The 15,112-nt window shown below is 33.9% G+C and overlaps 1 protein-coding gene across 1 annotated transcript in view; it reads right to left on the bottom strand.

Moving 5' to 3' along the window:
• The window catches only part of NCAM2 (neural cell adhesion molecule 2), a 281,382-nt gene that overhangs the window by 161,310 nt on the left and 104,960 nt on the right, over window positions 1-15,112 (bottom strand). Inside the window, exons 7-8 of the mRNA XM_020996054.2 lie at window positions 6,678-6,838; window positions 1,247-1,392 (exon numbers count right to left, since the gene is read on the bottom strand). Coding sequence (XP_020851713.1) covers window positions 1,247-1,392; window positions 6,678-6,838 — 307 coding nt within the window. The remainder of the gene's footprint in view (window positions 1-1,246; window positions 1,393-6,677; window positions 6,839-15,112) is intronic.

The following is a 15,112-nucleotide window of genomic DNA, read 5'->3' on the forward strand; positions in this document are numbered from 1 at the left end:
AAGAATTTGGCCAGGAAAGCAGAATTGGAGTACTTTTAAAACCATGCAATATGCAATGACAGTGGTAGAGGGAAAGGTAATGTCATCCTAATAGCTCTAGGGGTATGGTTCTGTTAGACAAATGTTAAGAAAACCTTAAATAGGACTGAGTGTGATGTTTGGCTAGTGATAAGTCCTGCCCCTCTTCTTGGCTGCAAGCTTATCTAAAGCTCAAAGCTAGGAAGAAAAGCTATCATATTACTGAATTAAGATGAAAAAATATTTCTATCTTATGTTACTGAAATCTTATAAACATGGAGAGCTGGAACAAATATTTGTGATCATATACTCCAAACATTTTATTTTACTTAAGAGGAAACTGAAACCCAGAGGGGTTAATTGAACCATGTCATAGGAGGAGAAGGGATGCTAAACCTGGAGAAGAGGAAGCCCTTGTATAGGAGATGGCACTTTAGCTGAGATGTGAAGGAAGCTTGGGACTGTAAAAGGTAAAGCTCAAGAAGAAGTGTATTCTAGTTATCTGGTACATGGCCTGTTCAGACACAATTTACAGAGCAGGTGTGTTCTTAACCTTTTTTCTGCCATAGATCTTTTAGGAAGTCTGCTGAAGCCTATGAATCCCTTCTCAAAATGTTTTTAAATGCACAAAATTAAATACATAAAATTTTAAAGAAGATCTAACATATTGAAATATAATTATAAAAATATTTTTTGGGAGGGAGGCAGTTGGGGTTAAGTGACTTGCCCAGGGTCACAGAGCTAGTGAGTATCATGTGTCTGAGGCCAGATTTGAACTCAGGTCCTCTTGACTCTAAGGCCAGTGCTCTATCCACTGCACCACCTAGCTGCCCCTAAAAATATTTTTTAAAACTTGAAAAATTCAGAGATTTTAGGTTAAGAATCCCTGACTTGGAAGGGAGTGTGTGGGGAAGAGAAAGTAGACCAGTTTGGCTGGAACATCATGAGAGGCAGTGATGTAAAACGAGCAGGGTATGGTAGACTAGAAACACGTGGTTCTCAAGGCCTTTAATTGAGGAAGAGAGTGAAGGCAAATATCTTCTGTTAGTATTTCTCTGAAATAATGGTAAATCTAATTTATTTTACTTTGGGTTGAGGTTATTTATGTCTCTTAATATAAGAGAAGCTTTAGTATCTTGTAGTAATATGAAGAATTCAGTAAAAATTTTTAATATTAAAAGTTTATGATTTTATAACAAAATAATTAGGAAAAGATTTTTTTTTTTACCTTGTCTCCTTCAGAAAAAGTTATTCCATCCAGAGCTCTTTTCCATGTGATTTCAGGAATGGGTTCTCCTTCTGCCTCACATACAAGTGTTATCTGACTATTCTCAAATGTCGTTTCATTTTTAAGTTGTATTATGTGAGGCTGTACTGTAAAAACAAAATGTATGTAGGTACTTCAATAAATTCATCCTAGCACTTTGAAAATATTTTTAACTGTTGAAAACACACTCAACATAATCCATGAAATTATCTTTATGATGGTTGAATTATTTAGTCATCTAATATGAAAAACATAAAATACTAATAGAATTAACTTATTTTCTGAAGATAATGATGTTCTGATATTTAAAAGACATTATGGTTGCCATAGATACAATTGTACTTCTGCCATATTTAATACTTGCTTCCATAATTGTGCCAATACTTACTTTATGATTCATCAAAAGGTTTAATAATTTAAAATTAATCTATCTTATAATATTTCCTTTCTTGACATTTTCTATTCTAAAGGTCAGATAATAGATTAAAAGCTGTGTTCTACATACAACAGTCAAATAAATGTTAAAACTTTAAGACAACTTCACCTGAGAGGAAAATATTGAATGGATTTTTCCTGATCTCAAATACAGAAAATAGTTATCATCTAGACAAACATTAACAATTTCATTAACTACAATTTGCCCTTCTTAAAAATCAGTTGGCAAGATGAATTATATAGTTTTTTTGCTAGAACTTACGTATTTTTTAAAATATTTTCTTAAGTGAAGCAAACACCAGAACAATGTAGTAAAGTCTTGATCTTTATAAGGATATATTTATGTTTTAAATTCCTCAAAAACTCTGTCTGAGTCCTGAAAAATTTTTTTTGATGATTTAGATGTAGTAACTAATTTTTAAAAAGGACACTTATTATTCATGGAATATCTAGCCAATGGCTGGCATTACAAAAAAATAAGAAATATATATATAATTTTAATAGTTTTCATGTCACTACTATCTTGTAGTATTTGATAAATTCCTTATGTACTTTCATTTGTATATATTGATGAATTACACTTAATCTATATAGTATAACAATTATATAAAAGATATGAAAATGTGTAAATCTTTTGAAAGTAGTAATAGAACACACATTAAAGTTAGCAATTGACTCTATAAGCCAAGAGAATCCAGATTAAAATGGAATTTACTTTTCTGACAATATTTCTAATACAATGATTTACCAAATTTATGTTATGCAGTATGTTAAGCACTTCACAATCATTATATCATCTGGTCCTCCTGGGGGTAAGTACTATTTTTATCCATTTCACAGATTAGTAAACTGAGGTAAACAGATGTGAGATAACTCGCTTAAGGTCACACAGCTAATAAATTTCTGAGACCAGATTTTGAATCAGGTTTTTCCTGATTCATGCATTTCCTAGCATATTATTTTAATGTCAAGTAGCACATGTAATTTACATTAAATTCTGATTTACCACAATTATCATGATAGGAGAACACATTTAGACCACATTGTGATTTAGTTTCAGGGCAGATTTCAACCAAATCAAATCTGGATTTTATAATTGCCAATGATAACAATTAAAATCTCAAAAATTTCTGGCAGCACTTAGAGACTGAGAGCCCACTAATCAATTAGCTCATTTTCAAAGATGTAGTGGCACTCTCAGCTCCCTATAACCTTTTATCTGTTTCCTTTTAAATCACCCAAAGAGTGGGATCAAATTCCTTTTGTGTTCATAACTCAGTCCCCATTCTGTCAACTATCCCTGAGTTTTAACCATGCAAGAGAGGCAGGGAGAGGCTCCAAATGGCAGCTTCCACCCTGGGAATTTCCTGCTGCAATTTTATTACTATAGTTTCCATATCATAAAGGATGAATACATAACATTTCTGATATCTTTCTTACTTCAAGTGATCAAAAAACCTCCCTCACCTAATTGCTTAAACTTTTACATCATTGCATAGTCTATTACAACTCAGGCGACTTAGCTACTAACTTACTCAATTACTTCAAAGTAGCTTCAATTCTGTTTATTCTCTAGTAGGTAAAAATCATCTCTTTAACCAGAAAAATACATTTATCACCTCCAATAAAAGGAGAGAAGTTTGTGCTGTTTGTTCTTAATCAGAGCAGCAAACCTCTAAAACTAAATAAAGATGTTTTTAGCAGGTAGAAAAACCTTTAAACCATAACATAAAATTTACCACTAAGCTATCACATTTCGGTTACAAATCTCAATTTCTAATACATTCATAATGACACCTCACAAATTTTTTCTCTTAAGTGGGGTGCAGTCAGAAGCAATAGCAGAAATGGTGGCACCCAGAGGTCAAAGAGGTCTGTGACATAGAACACAAGGCAGGAAACCTGCAGTAGGGTGTCCCTTCTATTGAGGCCCAGGAGAGCATCTAAGTTCTCCCAGCCCTAGTTAACAGCTTACAAATGCCTGGTATATTCAGATATCAATTAAGTTCTATTATATCATTCGTAGAAGTAACACACCACATTTTTCCATATTACGTTTTACTTACTCTTTAGTTGTTCCCTAATTTACAGAAACTTTTCCTTTGTGAAAACCAGGAAAGAGTTAATAATAGGTAGTTTCTAAATGACATGGCTATTCAAATTGCCAAATACAACCTATTTTTTTCCCTTCACTTGATCATAATGGCCCAGTCCCTTTACTATTAGGATCTTTCCCTATCACCTTAGGGTTCTATAACTTGCATGTCAAGACTTGAGTTCTATGACTCCTTATCATCAATCATTTGTAGTACTCCTCAGCTGGGCTGACTTCCCTGGGTTTAACTCCTTTGACTAAAGGTAAGGGAAAGAAGGGACCCCTGATCCTATTTTAGCCCATATAAATTCCTCCATATGGCTAAATTTCTGGTGCCACTTTTTGCCTGAGGACCACCTGACCCAACTAGGTGGTATTTCTTCCCCAGCTATTTCTGGTCATGAGTATGTGCTGAATAAAATCTCTTGCTTCACTACTATCACCATAGTTCTTGCTGCTTCCTAAGTGCCTCATGGAAATTCGGAGACAGTAGGGAAAGGATAGCAGATACATGTGTAACACAATGAGGTGGCAATCAAAGGTGTTTTGGTGGTGGTTGTCACTGTTTTAAGCAGAGATGCCAAAAATAGGGCCTGAATCTCCTAGCTGAGCCAGATTACAACGTAATTGGGAAATATTTAACAAAATTAAAATACAAAAAAAGCACAAATAACATTAATTTTAAAAATAAGTCAGCATGTGGCTTCAGGGATCCTTATGCACTGCCCCTATTTCTATTTGAGTTTGACATTATTTTTAAACTAAATTTGTTACTGTCATAATGTTAGAAGATACTATTAATGATTTGCATTTATGTGATATCAGATTGATTTTGAGGCTTCAAATAAGAGTATTCTTAGGCCAGTCATGCTTTGGTAAGTGAAATGGAAAAGCTAGCTATATTTTAGTCATATCAGGATAGAAGTTTCATAACTCTGCAGTCAAAAATTCATGCCTCCAAAAGGACTCTTAAATGATACCTTAATAAACACAAACTCTCCCATATTCAAAAAAGAAGTATAAAACTGTCTCCCAAAGACAATTATAAATGATTTGGAGGTCATCTTTTCCTTTGGAATTTTCTCCTCTCTAAAGTGCTTTCCAATCCTTAAAGCACTATAAACAGGGGAGTCAGTTATACGACCAGTCATATAATTGATAGATGACTATAACTCAGTCTATCATGCAGACTGAAGACTTGAGACGGAGGGAGCACAATTCCCCTGTTCACATAGCTCATAGTTCATTTTTCCCACTGCCAAACTCCTGCTTAGAGTTCGGCAATTCCAATTTCAATCAGCTATAAAATTCCAATCAGCCATGTTGCTACTTTTTAGCACCTCTAAAAGAGAGTTGGCTGGGGAAAAAAGATGAAAAAAATTTAAATCATTATCTTTATTTTCTTCATAACATCTGCAGTAGAAACGTAAGTATGAAAGGTGGTTGACGCTCCGTGGTAAAATAAAGTTGAGGAGCATTACATATCTATCATTATTAGAACAATTTACTTCTCAGTAGTAGGACCTGTTCCATTATTGAAATACTCATATTTTGAAATGTTTCTTACTTTTATAAGATGTTTCAAGTGTGAAGGCCTGACAAAACCATTGTTTTATTTTTACTCTACATTCCTAATAGTTTTAGTATTAGTTGTAGCTGTATTACTATTATTTATTTATTGTAAAAATGAATTGAGACATATCTGGGGGTGGGGAGAATCAGTTTTCTTTACACATGTTACTGTAGGGATAAAATTCCCTTTTCCCTTCTTAGGTTTTTAAAGATAGAAATAATAGTTATGAGGATTAGTAATGTGTTGGTTAAGCTATGGGAAATAGTGGTTTGGAGAATTCTTACCATGAATAGAATTTTGTAGAAAAGTAAGAACTCCAAAGGGATTTATGGTAGAGGGAAATCACTTGGCTACATGCCTTAAGAAGCAAAAATCTAATCATTTCAAAGTCACTGAGAAATCAGTGAGCCCCTAGTTTGAAAATATCCAAGTACCTTGGATCTTATTTCCTGGGAATTATCCTCAAGTACATAGATTTATCATTTTCAACTCTCTCTAAAAAAAACTAGGACCTGTGATTTCATCAGTATAGAGAAATGGCAAGGAGGTTTCTTCTACCAATACAGATCTGCATCTTTCAGTTTTGAGTGGTAGAGAGTTGCTTGGGAGCACTGAGAGATTAAATGACTTGTCTAGAGGAAACAGCTGGTATGTATCAGAAGCAGGTCTGGAACACAGCCTTTTCTATGTCTGAGGCAACATTGCCTCATTTTAAACTTAATTACCAAAAAGCATTAAAAAAAAATATTAGAGTGTGTTTGAAAAAACTATTTTGGTGAAGCTATCCCAAGGAAACCTCTAGTTCATGCTTATTTATTCTCTTCTCTCTGCATAGTTTTTAAGCAATTTACAATACTTTAACAAAACAGGTGGGTAACCTACAAATTTAAAGCAACATAAATAGTATTTATAGTGTATTTAAAAGAAATGATGAGATTATAATGTGAAAACTGAGTATCCTTCAGTACACAAAATGTTTTAAAATTTTGTTACATGTGCCAAGGTGGTTCTACTCATGCTAAAAATTCTTTAGGTCCATCCCTATAATTAAACTATATATATAATTGCTCTCAATCGGTTATTGTTATTTTTACCTTTAGGAAGGGGGTGTTACAGTTATAAATCAATGATCAATGCTTACTAACTGCAGTTTTTCTTGATTAATACCTATAGCAGTAAATAGAAATAAAGTTCATTCCCATACATACATTTTTTTTGGAAAGCATTTTTAATCTATTGTATTGTTATCAAAACACAGGTAGGTTATAAAGCAATCAGTTAATACTTACCAAAGACTTGTAGGAATGACTGCTTTTCATCTTTTCCTGCTATGTTTGTGGCTCTGCAGACATAAGGACCCCCATCACTGTTTATAATGTTCCTGACAATTAGTTCAGTATTGTTTTTTTTCAATGTATATTTTTCATTGTCTTCAATAAGTTTGCCATTCCTGAGAGAGACAGAGACAGAGAGACAGAAAAAGAGGGTATAGAGAGACAAAGAGAGAGAGTGGAAGGGAAAGAGGAAGGGAGGGGGAAAGAGAGAGAGAGACAGAAACAGAGACAGAGAAAGAGAAAGAGAGAAAGAGAGAGAGAGAGAGAGAGAGAGAGAGAGAGAGAGAGAGAGAGAGAGAGAGAGAGAGAGAGAGAGCGCTTACTTTTTCTAGAGCTTACTTCGTAATTTCAGGAAACTTCACATAAATTTCTGAATTAGAAATAAATAACATGCCACAGTTACTAGTAGTGACAGATCTGGTCATACTGCTATCAAAAATTAGTTTTAGATATACAATTAAAGCTCATTTTTGGATACTGGGGTTCTACTTGAAAGTTTTCTTCATAAAAATATAGCATTAGGTTTGAATAACTAGAAAAAATTACATTACTAATACTTCTCTAAAAATTTCAAATATTAAACTTTGTTTATACTTATATTATTTGTTTTTCTTTTATAAAGGAACACTTTGTCTCCATTTTTTCTCAAGTTGGACAAAAGGAGGAAAACAGTGGATAAAAAAAATACATTAATAAAGTACTTCCTAAACGGCAAGTGCTGTGCCAGGTGCTAGGGATATAAATATAAAAGTAAGACAATCTCTACCCTGAGATAAAGGTAGGAGGAGTTGAGGCAATACATGATAACCCTGGCAGAAGAAGGATATAATAAGAATGGGATACTTCACAAATTATTCAGACATCTGTTAAAACAGATGAAGCTCTCTCCATGTTAAGAGAAAAGCAGCTAATTAATTACTGGCCTTCTTGAATGATAAATAAAATAATAGCTATAAAGTGCTTTGAAAATTGTAACACATTCATGTTATATTTATTATTTATTAAATAGAATTATTTATAATATAAATATGTTATGTCTAATATATAAATATAACAATTTATTTATTAAAATGTTATATTTATTGTTATAAAATGTTATTATTATAAAAGCAGCTGAACAGAATGCTCACTTCACAGTGAAGATTTGTGTTTAAATGTTGCCTCAGTTACTTACCAGTTATGTGACCCTGGACAAGTCACTTAACCTTTGTCTGCCTCAGTTTCATTATTTATAAAGTAGAGATTTTGTGAGTGATGAAATGAGATAATAGGTTGTTACATAAATTTTAGCTATTATTATCCTTTCATACTTTACAAGGTAGAAGAAGTGATGAGAGCTGGTATTCTGAACCTAATCCTGACTAATGAGAAAAAAACTGGTTTTAGAGGTAGAAATATCGACCATTTTAGCAGAAAGCAGTCATTCCTTCTTAGACACTGTGACAGAGAAGAAAGTTAGTCTGATGTGTCCTACAGTTTGAGAAAGAATAGATTTTTAAAAGTTGAGAGAAAAGATGGGTAGAATCCTATGCTTTAAAATTTCATCAGCAAAGATAGTTTAAGGAGAAATGGGTTTCTCAAGAATGAAATTTTGAAGATTCAAACAGAAAAAATTCCAGCGAGGTAGAAAAAGGGACTAATGATATTAAATGGGTACATGAGTCATTCATAGATCAACAGAAGTTTTTAAAAGACACATATGTTAAAAGAGAGAAATAAAATGTAAGAACTAGTGATCTGAGTCTGGATTTGATGAAGAAAGGAGGGGCAGAGAGAAGAATTAGATCACTTCCATTATACATTACTAATAAAGAGGGTATCAAGGGACAAAAAAAGGAAAAATTCCAAGAGCATACAATGAAGGGAAAACCTAATTGACAATCATAACCATGAATGTAAACAGGACAAACTGACTTCCAAAACAGAAGAGGGTATCAGAATGGACTAGAAAACAGATTCCAACCGTAAGTTGTTTATAAGAAACATACTTGACACATAAAATTTTTATGGAATTAAAATGAGAGAAATTTGCAGAGTAGAATTTATTCCACTGAATTCTAAAAAAAGCAGGTGCAGCAATCATGAGAATAGACAGGACAACAACAAAAATATACAAGGTTAAAAGGGATAAGCAGAGAAACTACATTATATTTAAATATAGCATGGACATTAAAATAATATCAATACTTAATATACATGCACCAAATGGTATAACCCTGAAGTACCTAAAGGAATCGCTAACTGAATGACAGGGAGAAATAGAGAATAAAATTTTGATAGTTGGGGCTTCTGTGCTTTATTCATAACTAGACAAATCTAATAACAGGATAAACAAGAAAGAAGATAAATACCTGAATAGAATTTTACAGAAGTTAAATATAATAGAATTCTTTCTACTACAGAACAGCAATTAAAAAGACCATGCATATTTTTCAGCTTTAATGATATCTTCACAAAAACTGACCATGTGGTCACAACTTATAAATAGGCAGAAAAGCAGAAATATTAAACAAAACTTTAAGTGATCACAAGACAATCAAAATTATAATCAACGAAGTCTTTGAAGAAAGGATTTGAATTTAAACGAAGACTAAGTAATACAATCCCTGAAAATGTAGAAGTCAAAGAACAAATCATATAAACATTAAAAAAGATGGTAACAATGACACAGCATTACAAAACTTTTGGTATGCAACCAAAACAGTACCTTTTGGAAATTATGTTTCTGTAAACAAATTCATCCAAAAAAGTTTAATGAATTGGACACGTAACTAAGAATCCCCCCAGAAAATCATAGTGATAATAATGATGATAAAACAAAAATTAACACAAAATAGAAACTTTGAAGATCAATGAAGATATTTTTAAAAAGCTACTAAGTTGTTAAACAAAAATAGGAGCTGAAAATGTTAATAAAATAGTCCAAGCCATTAACTAATTTTATAAAAAGAGGAAAAATTTAAAAAAATAAAAAAGAATTCATAATAAAGAGTAAATAAAAGAAATTATTAGAAACTTTTTTCCCAATTATGTGCCAACAAAAATGATTTTTAAAAAATTGATGAAAAAATCATCTTGAAAAAAGAGATGAACATTTAAAAAAGTACATAGAATGCACCGATTAATAGAACAAGAAACAGGAATTTAAATGGCCAGATCTCAGAAAAAAGAAAATAAATGAGTCATTAATAAATTCCCAAAGTGGGGGTTGAGGGAAAAGACCCAGATGGATTTACAGGTGAATTCTGGCAAGCACTGAAAAAAAATTAACTTCAAAATTCCATAAAGTATTTCCAAAAATAGGGAATGAAAACATCTTCTTCAATTCCTTCCATGAGATATATCTGGACCTGCTAATCAAACAATGGGGAAATAAAAAAGACAAAGAAAATCATAAAAACTCTAATGAAAACCAACTAAAACACCAAATAAAATATTAGCAATAAAGCTATAGGAACATATTAAAAAGACTAATAACAGGTTGAATTTACAGCAGGAATCCAGGGTTGGGTCAACACATAATCATATGCTAGATCAATCACAAAATAAAGAATCACATGATTTTACTAACAGACACAGAAAAAGCTTTAGATAAAAAAACCCCCACTAATTTATATTCCGAAAGACTAAAAAGCATAGGAATACCAATCCTTAATAATTTAAAGAGTATGTCTAAATCCAAGAACAGGAAGTATCTGTAGTGGAAAAATACAGAGTGTTTTCCAGTAAGATCGGAAGAAAATCAGAGGTGTCCACTGTCACCACTATTATTTAATATAGTGCTCAAAATACTAGCTATTACAGTAATAGAATATAAAGAAATTGAGGGAACTAGTAGGCAAAAAAGGAGTAATATCATTGCTATTTATCCAAGATAACTATTCTTAGAGAAGACAAGAGATTCAAGTAAAAAAATAACTGAAACAGTTAATAACTTCATCAAAGAAATAGGAAATAAAATAAATCCACTAAATCATCAATATATTACTAACAAAATATACTACATAGCATAAAATATAGTGTATATTACTAACAAAACTCAAATGGAACAGACAGAAAAAGAAATGGGATTCAAAATAACTGAATTTAAAGAGTACCTGGAAGTTCATTTGGCAAGACATACTCAGAACTTAAAGGAATACAATTACAAAACACTTCACAGGAATGAAGGAAGGCTTAAATAATTGGAGAAATATTTAAGTTTATTGTTAGGTTATGATAACATTAAAATATCTAAATTAATATAGAGATTTATAGCCAAGCTAATCAAACTACTAAGAGATTATAGAAACAGATAAACTATGTCTCTAAATGCTTACATCAATAAAAGAGAGAAAAAGCAGATCAATGAATGGCTACACAATGAAAAAAACTAGAAAAAGGACAAATTAAAAATTGCTATTTAAAAATCAAAACAAATCCTGAAATCAAAGGAGAGATTAATAACACTGAAAACAAAGAAACCACTCAATATCAAACAAATAGGAGCTGGTTTTATGACAAAACCAATAAAATAGATAAACTACTAGTTAATTTGATTAAAAAGAGAGGAAAACCAAATTACCAATATCAAAAAATGAAAAGGGTAAAAACACAGCCAATGATGATGAAATTAAAGCAATTATTAGAAAGCATTTGGTCCAATTATATGGCAATAAAACTGACAATCTAAGTGAAATCAATGAATATTCACAAAGAATATAAATTGCCCAGATTAACAGAAGAAGAAATAGAATGCTTAAATACTTAAAAAAAAGAAATTGAAAAAACATAAATCGTGCCCTAAGCAAAAATTCCCAGGACCAGATGGACTTACAAGTGAATTCTACCAAACATTTAAGGAACAATTAATTCCAATACTATATAATGATTTTTGAAATAGGTAAGAAGTCCTACCAAATTCTTTCTATGACAAAATATGTATTTGATACCTAAGCTAGGAAAAGCAAAAACAGAGAAAGAATACTATAGACCAATGTCCATAATGAACATTGATGCAAAATTTTAAAATAAAATACTAGTAAGGAGATTACAATGATATCTCACAAAGATTAAGTGCTATGACCAGGAATGCAGGGCTGGTTCAATATGAGGAAAACTATAAGCATATCTGGCCATATTACCAATAAAAAACCAACAAAAATCATGTGATTACATCAATACATGCAGAAAAAGCTTTTATAAAATACAACACTCATTCCTATTAAAAACGCTAGAAATGGAGTGTTTTTTTTTCTTTTTCTGAGCCAATGGCACTTTATTAAAGGGTCCATGTCTCCCTCTAATGAAGTGGACCTCAGATCTTCCTCACGGTCTGAAATGCTCCCTCCTTCTGGCGCCCTATTTTTGTAGGGTTAGATATCTAAACATTCAAGAACAAATTTACCAGATACAGAATAATTCCATTGGTTGAGATATGATGCATAAGCAAACATAAGCAAAACCATTTATCAGCAGAGTCACAGGTTGGGCAAGGCAAGAAATATTTCCACTGAGTAGGTAGTCATAAGATGGGTGAAGCAGAGGACACCTCCACTGACTAGGTGATAAGATGGTCATAAGATGAACGCCTGATCCTGATGCACAAGAAAGAATGATCTGAAGACAGAAAAATAATTTTGGGAGACTTTCTATGTATTTGAGTCACCTCTGCCACACTGGGCTTGGCCACCATGACAAGGAAAAACAAGAGTAGAGGAGGGCCTCTAGCTATCTTCCTATGAGTATGCAAGTGATCTTACCATCTGCAGCTCACAGCTCTGAGGCCAAATACACAGAACTTAGAATTATATGAAATTGATTGATATTGACTGGAATAAAGTAGGGGTCTTCAATGAATCAACTTCTTTACCATTTCACAGTTCTACCAACAATGCATTAGTGTGCTTATCTTTCCATAACCCCTCCAACACTGACTGTTGCCATTTTTGGGGTCATTTTTGCCAATTTGTGGGAAGTAAGGTAAGGTTGTTTTGATTTGCTTTTCTCTTATTATTAGTGATTTGAATCTGTATAAATATTTTGTGTTTTGCTAGGTCAACTCCCAGATATTTTGTATATTTTGTTATTATTTGGAATGAGATTTCCCTTTCTGTAACAGCATTTTTGTTTTGTCATTATTACATAGAAATGCTATTGATTATTTAAGATTTATTTTGTAGCCTATAACTATGCTGAAGCTGTTGTCTCAATTAGTATCTTTGCCAGTTCTCTAGCATTTTCCAAATAAATCATTGTATCATTAGCAAACAGTTTATTTTCTCTTCTCCTATCTTCATTTCTATAATTTCTTTCTCTTGTCTTACTGCTGTTGCTAGTGAGAGAAATTAATATTATACCATTATAGTAATAACTAATTATTAATTTGTAATTCATCCTTTTCCTATTTCTGTTAAGACCCAATTTCTGAGAAGGTCAGTCAGTCCCTGAAGGGCAAAGCTGAGTGATGAGATTACTCCTAGCTCTGGAAATCACTAGATTCTAAACTAGCTTGGGCAGAACCATACCCAACTGGGAAACCTAATTTCTGTTTAGAGTATAAACAGAATCCAGTCTGGATTTGCTTACCAGAGGAAACTCCTGTACTTGATACCCTCCATTAGAGTTTAGGCAACCCCAGCTGCTGCAGAAAGTACATAATCCAGGAGAGTGACTTAAATGAAATTGTTCAATCAAATCTGATTTGTCGTGACAATAAATCCACATACAGTGGATTGCTAGCAATGGAAAATAAGCCACTTGGGAATGACGGCCTTAAGCTGCATTGCTGCAGGCAGCCTTAAACTTGCCAGCAAACTGGTTCCCAGGCTGATCTTTAGCAGAGCTAAACATTATGTCTATGTCTCTGCCAGTGACCTTATTAATTTTACAGTTTATGGTTTCAATAAGCAGTGAGCCCGGATTTGCCTGGAGTTCCTTCACAAAAGAATGCTTATAGTCACAGATGGCCATTCTCAAATATTGTCTTCCACTGGACAGATGGTCATGGGACCAACCTTTGTTCCTGGCAAAGGGGTACAAGGAGAAAAGAGAGGCCTCAAAAGGCTCTATGAGTGGCATGAGGGACATTCCACAGATGAGGGAGGCTTTGATAACATTACAGAACAGAAGGGTTCCATCAGTACAATCCAGATAAATGCCAATTATAGGCACAGGGTCTTTCATCTGCTGGCAAACTAATCCTGGGCTGGTAATCAGGTAGAAATAATTTCCCCTCTTCTCATAGCAAAGAATGTACGGATACCCAACTGAGTACTGGTCTATCTGCCTATTCCTGAAGCACTTGGTAGCGATCCCCAGTACCCACTGAAGTTGTTCATTCACATCCACCTCCTAGTAGTGTATGCCAGAAGCAAATGCCTGCTGACCAAAGACAAAACAAGGAAAATTTTCGTGGCAGTCAGACTGATCTGGACAGTCATCTCCATGTCTTACACTTCAAATCCTCAGATAAAAATGACATAGTCACTGGCTGTTGTAGGATCCATAGTGATATTCACTCTGAATTTCTTTAGCAAGCCCTTCATCCCAGGGACAGGATATTCTCTTAATTCTGAGGTGAAAGACTTGAGCCTTTCAGAAAGCAGTGACTCACTCATTTGCAACAGCTCTTTGCTTTTATCCTTCTTTGAAGAGTTAAGTTTCTTCCATTCCTTGATCTTGTTTCTCAAAAGAGGCACAGCATCCCGGAGTTTCTCCCTGCAGTTCTGAGCAGCCTCTTCAATGGGGAAAAAGGTGTGGGCTGCATGCTCCTGACCATTAGTACAGGCTATACAGAGGGAGGTCTGGTCCTCCTTACAGAAGAGCTTGGGGACCTGCTGGTGCTTCTGACAGTGCCTTTGTCCCACACGGTTCTGCAAGTTCTGGGGGTTGAGCTTCTTGCAGACAGCAGAGAGCTCTGATAGGAGCATGCTGAAGACAGGGAAATTCTGGGACTTTCCTGCATTCAGGGCAAGTGAAATGTGTGACCCCATCTTCCTTGCTTCTGGTCAGACAAACCTGGCAAAAGTTGTGCCCACCATTGAGGGTGACAGGTGTTGAGAAGAATTTCAGACCGATGTTGCAGGCAGTCTCTTGTTGAAGACTTAGTGCCAGTGTGACAGCATCCATGTTCCTAATATTGTGGGAAGCCTGGTCTCAGCCATGCATGTGCCAACAGGCAAGGACCCTGCTCTGAGACCTTTTCTTGAGGTTTTCTTCAGTCTGGATCCCTGACTTAGAACCAAAGATTCTCCTCAGGCAGTAGCTCCTTCCTCTGTTGATCTCAAAAGTCCTCCCATAGCTCTTGGTTTGCAGCAACACTTGGAATCCAGAAGCTCAGAATGTCTCCTTCTGGAGCATTTCTTAAAATGATAAATAGTATCTATCTAAAACCAGAAGCAAGCATCTGA

The sequence above is a fragment of the Phascolarctos cinereus genome, unplaced genomic scaffold, assembly GCF_003287225.1.
Source record: "Phascolarctos cinereus isolate Bilbo 61053 unplaced genomic scaffold, phaCin_HiC Scaffold_726;HRSCAF=1367, whole genome shotgun sequence".
In the NCBI taxonomy this organism is placed as follows: Eukaryota; Metazoa; Chordata; class Mammalia; order Diprotodontia; family Phascolarctidae; genus Phascolarctos; species Phascolarctos cinereus.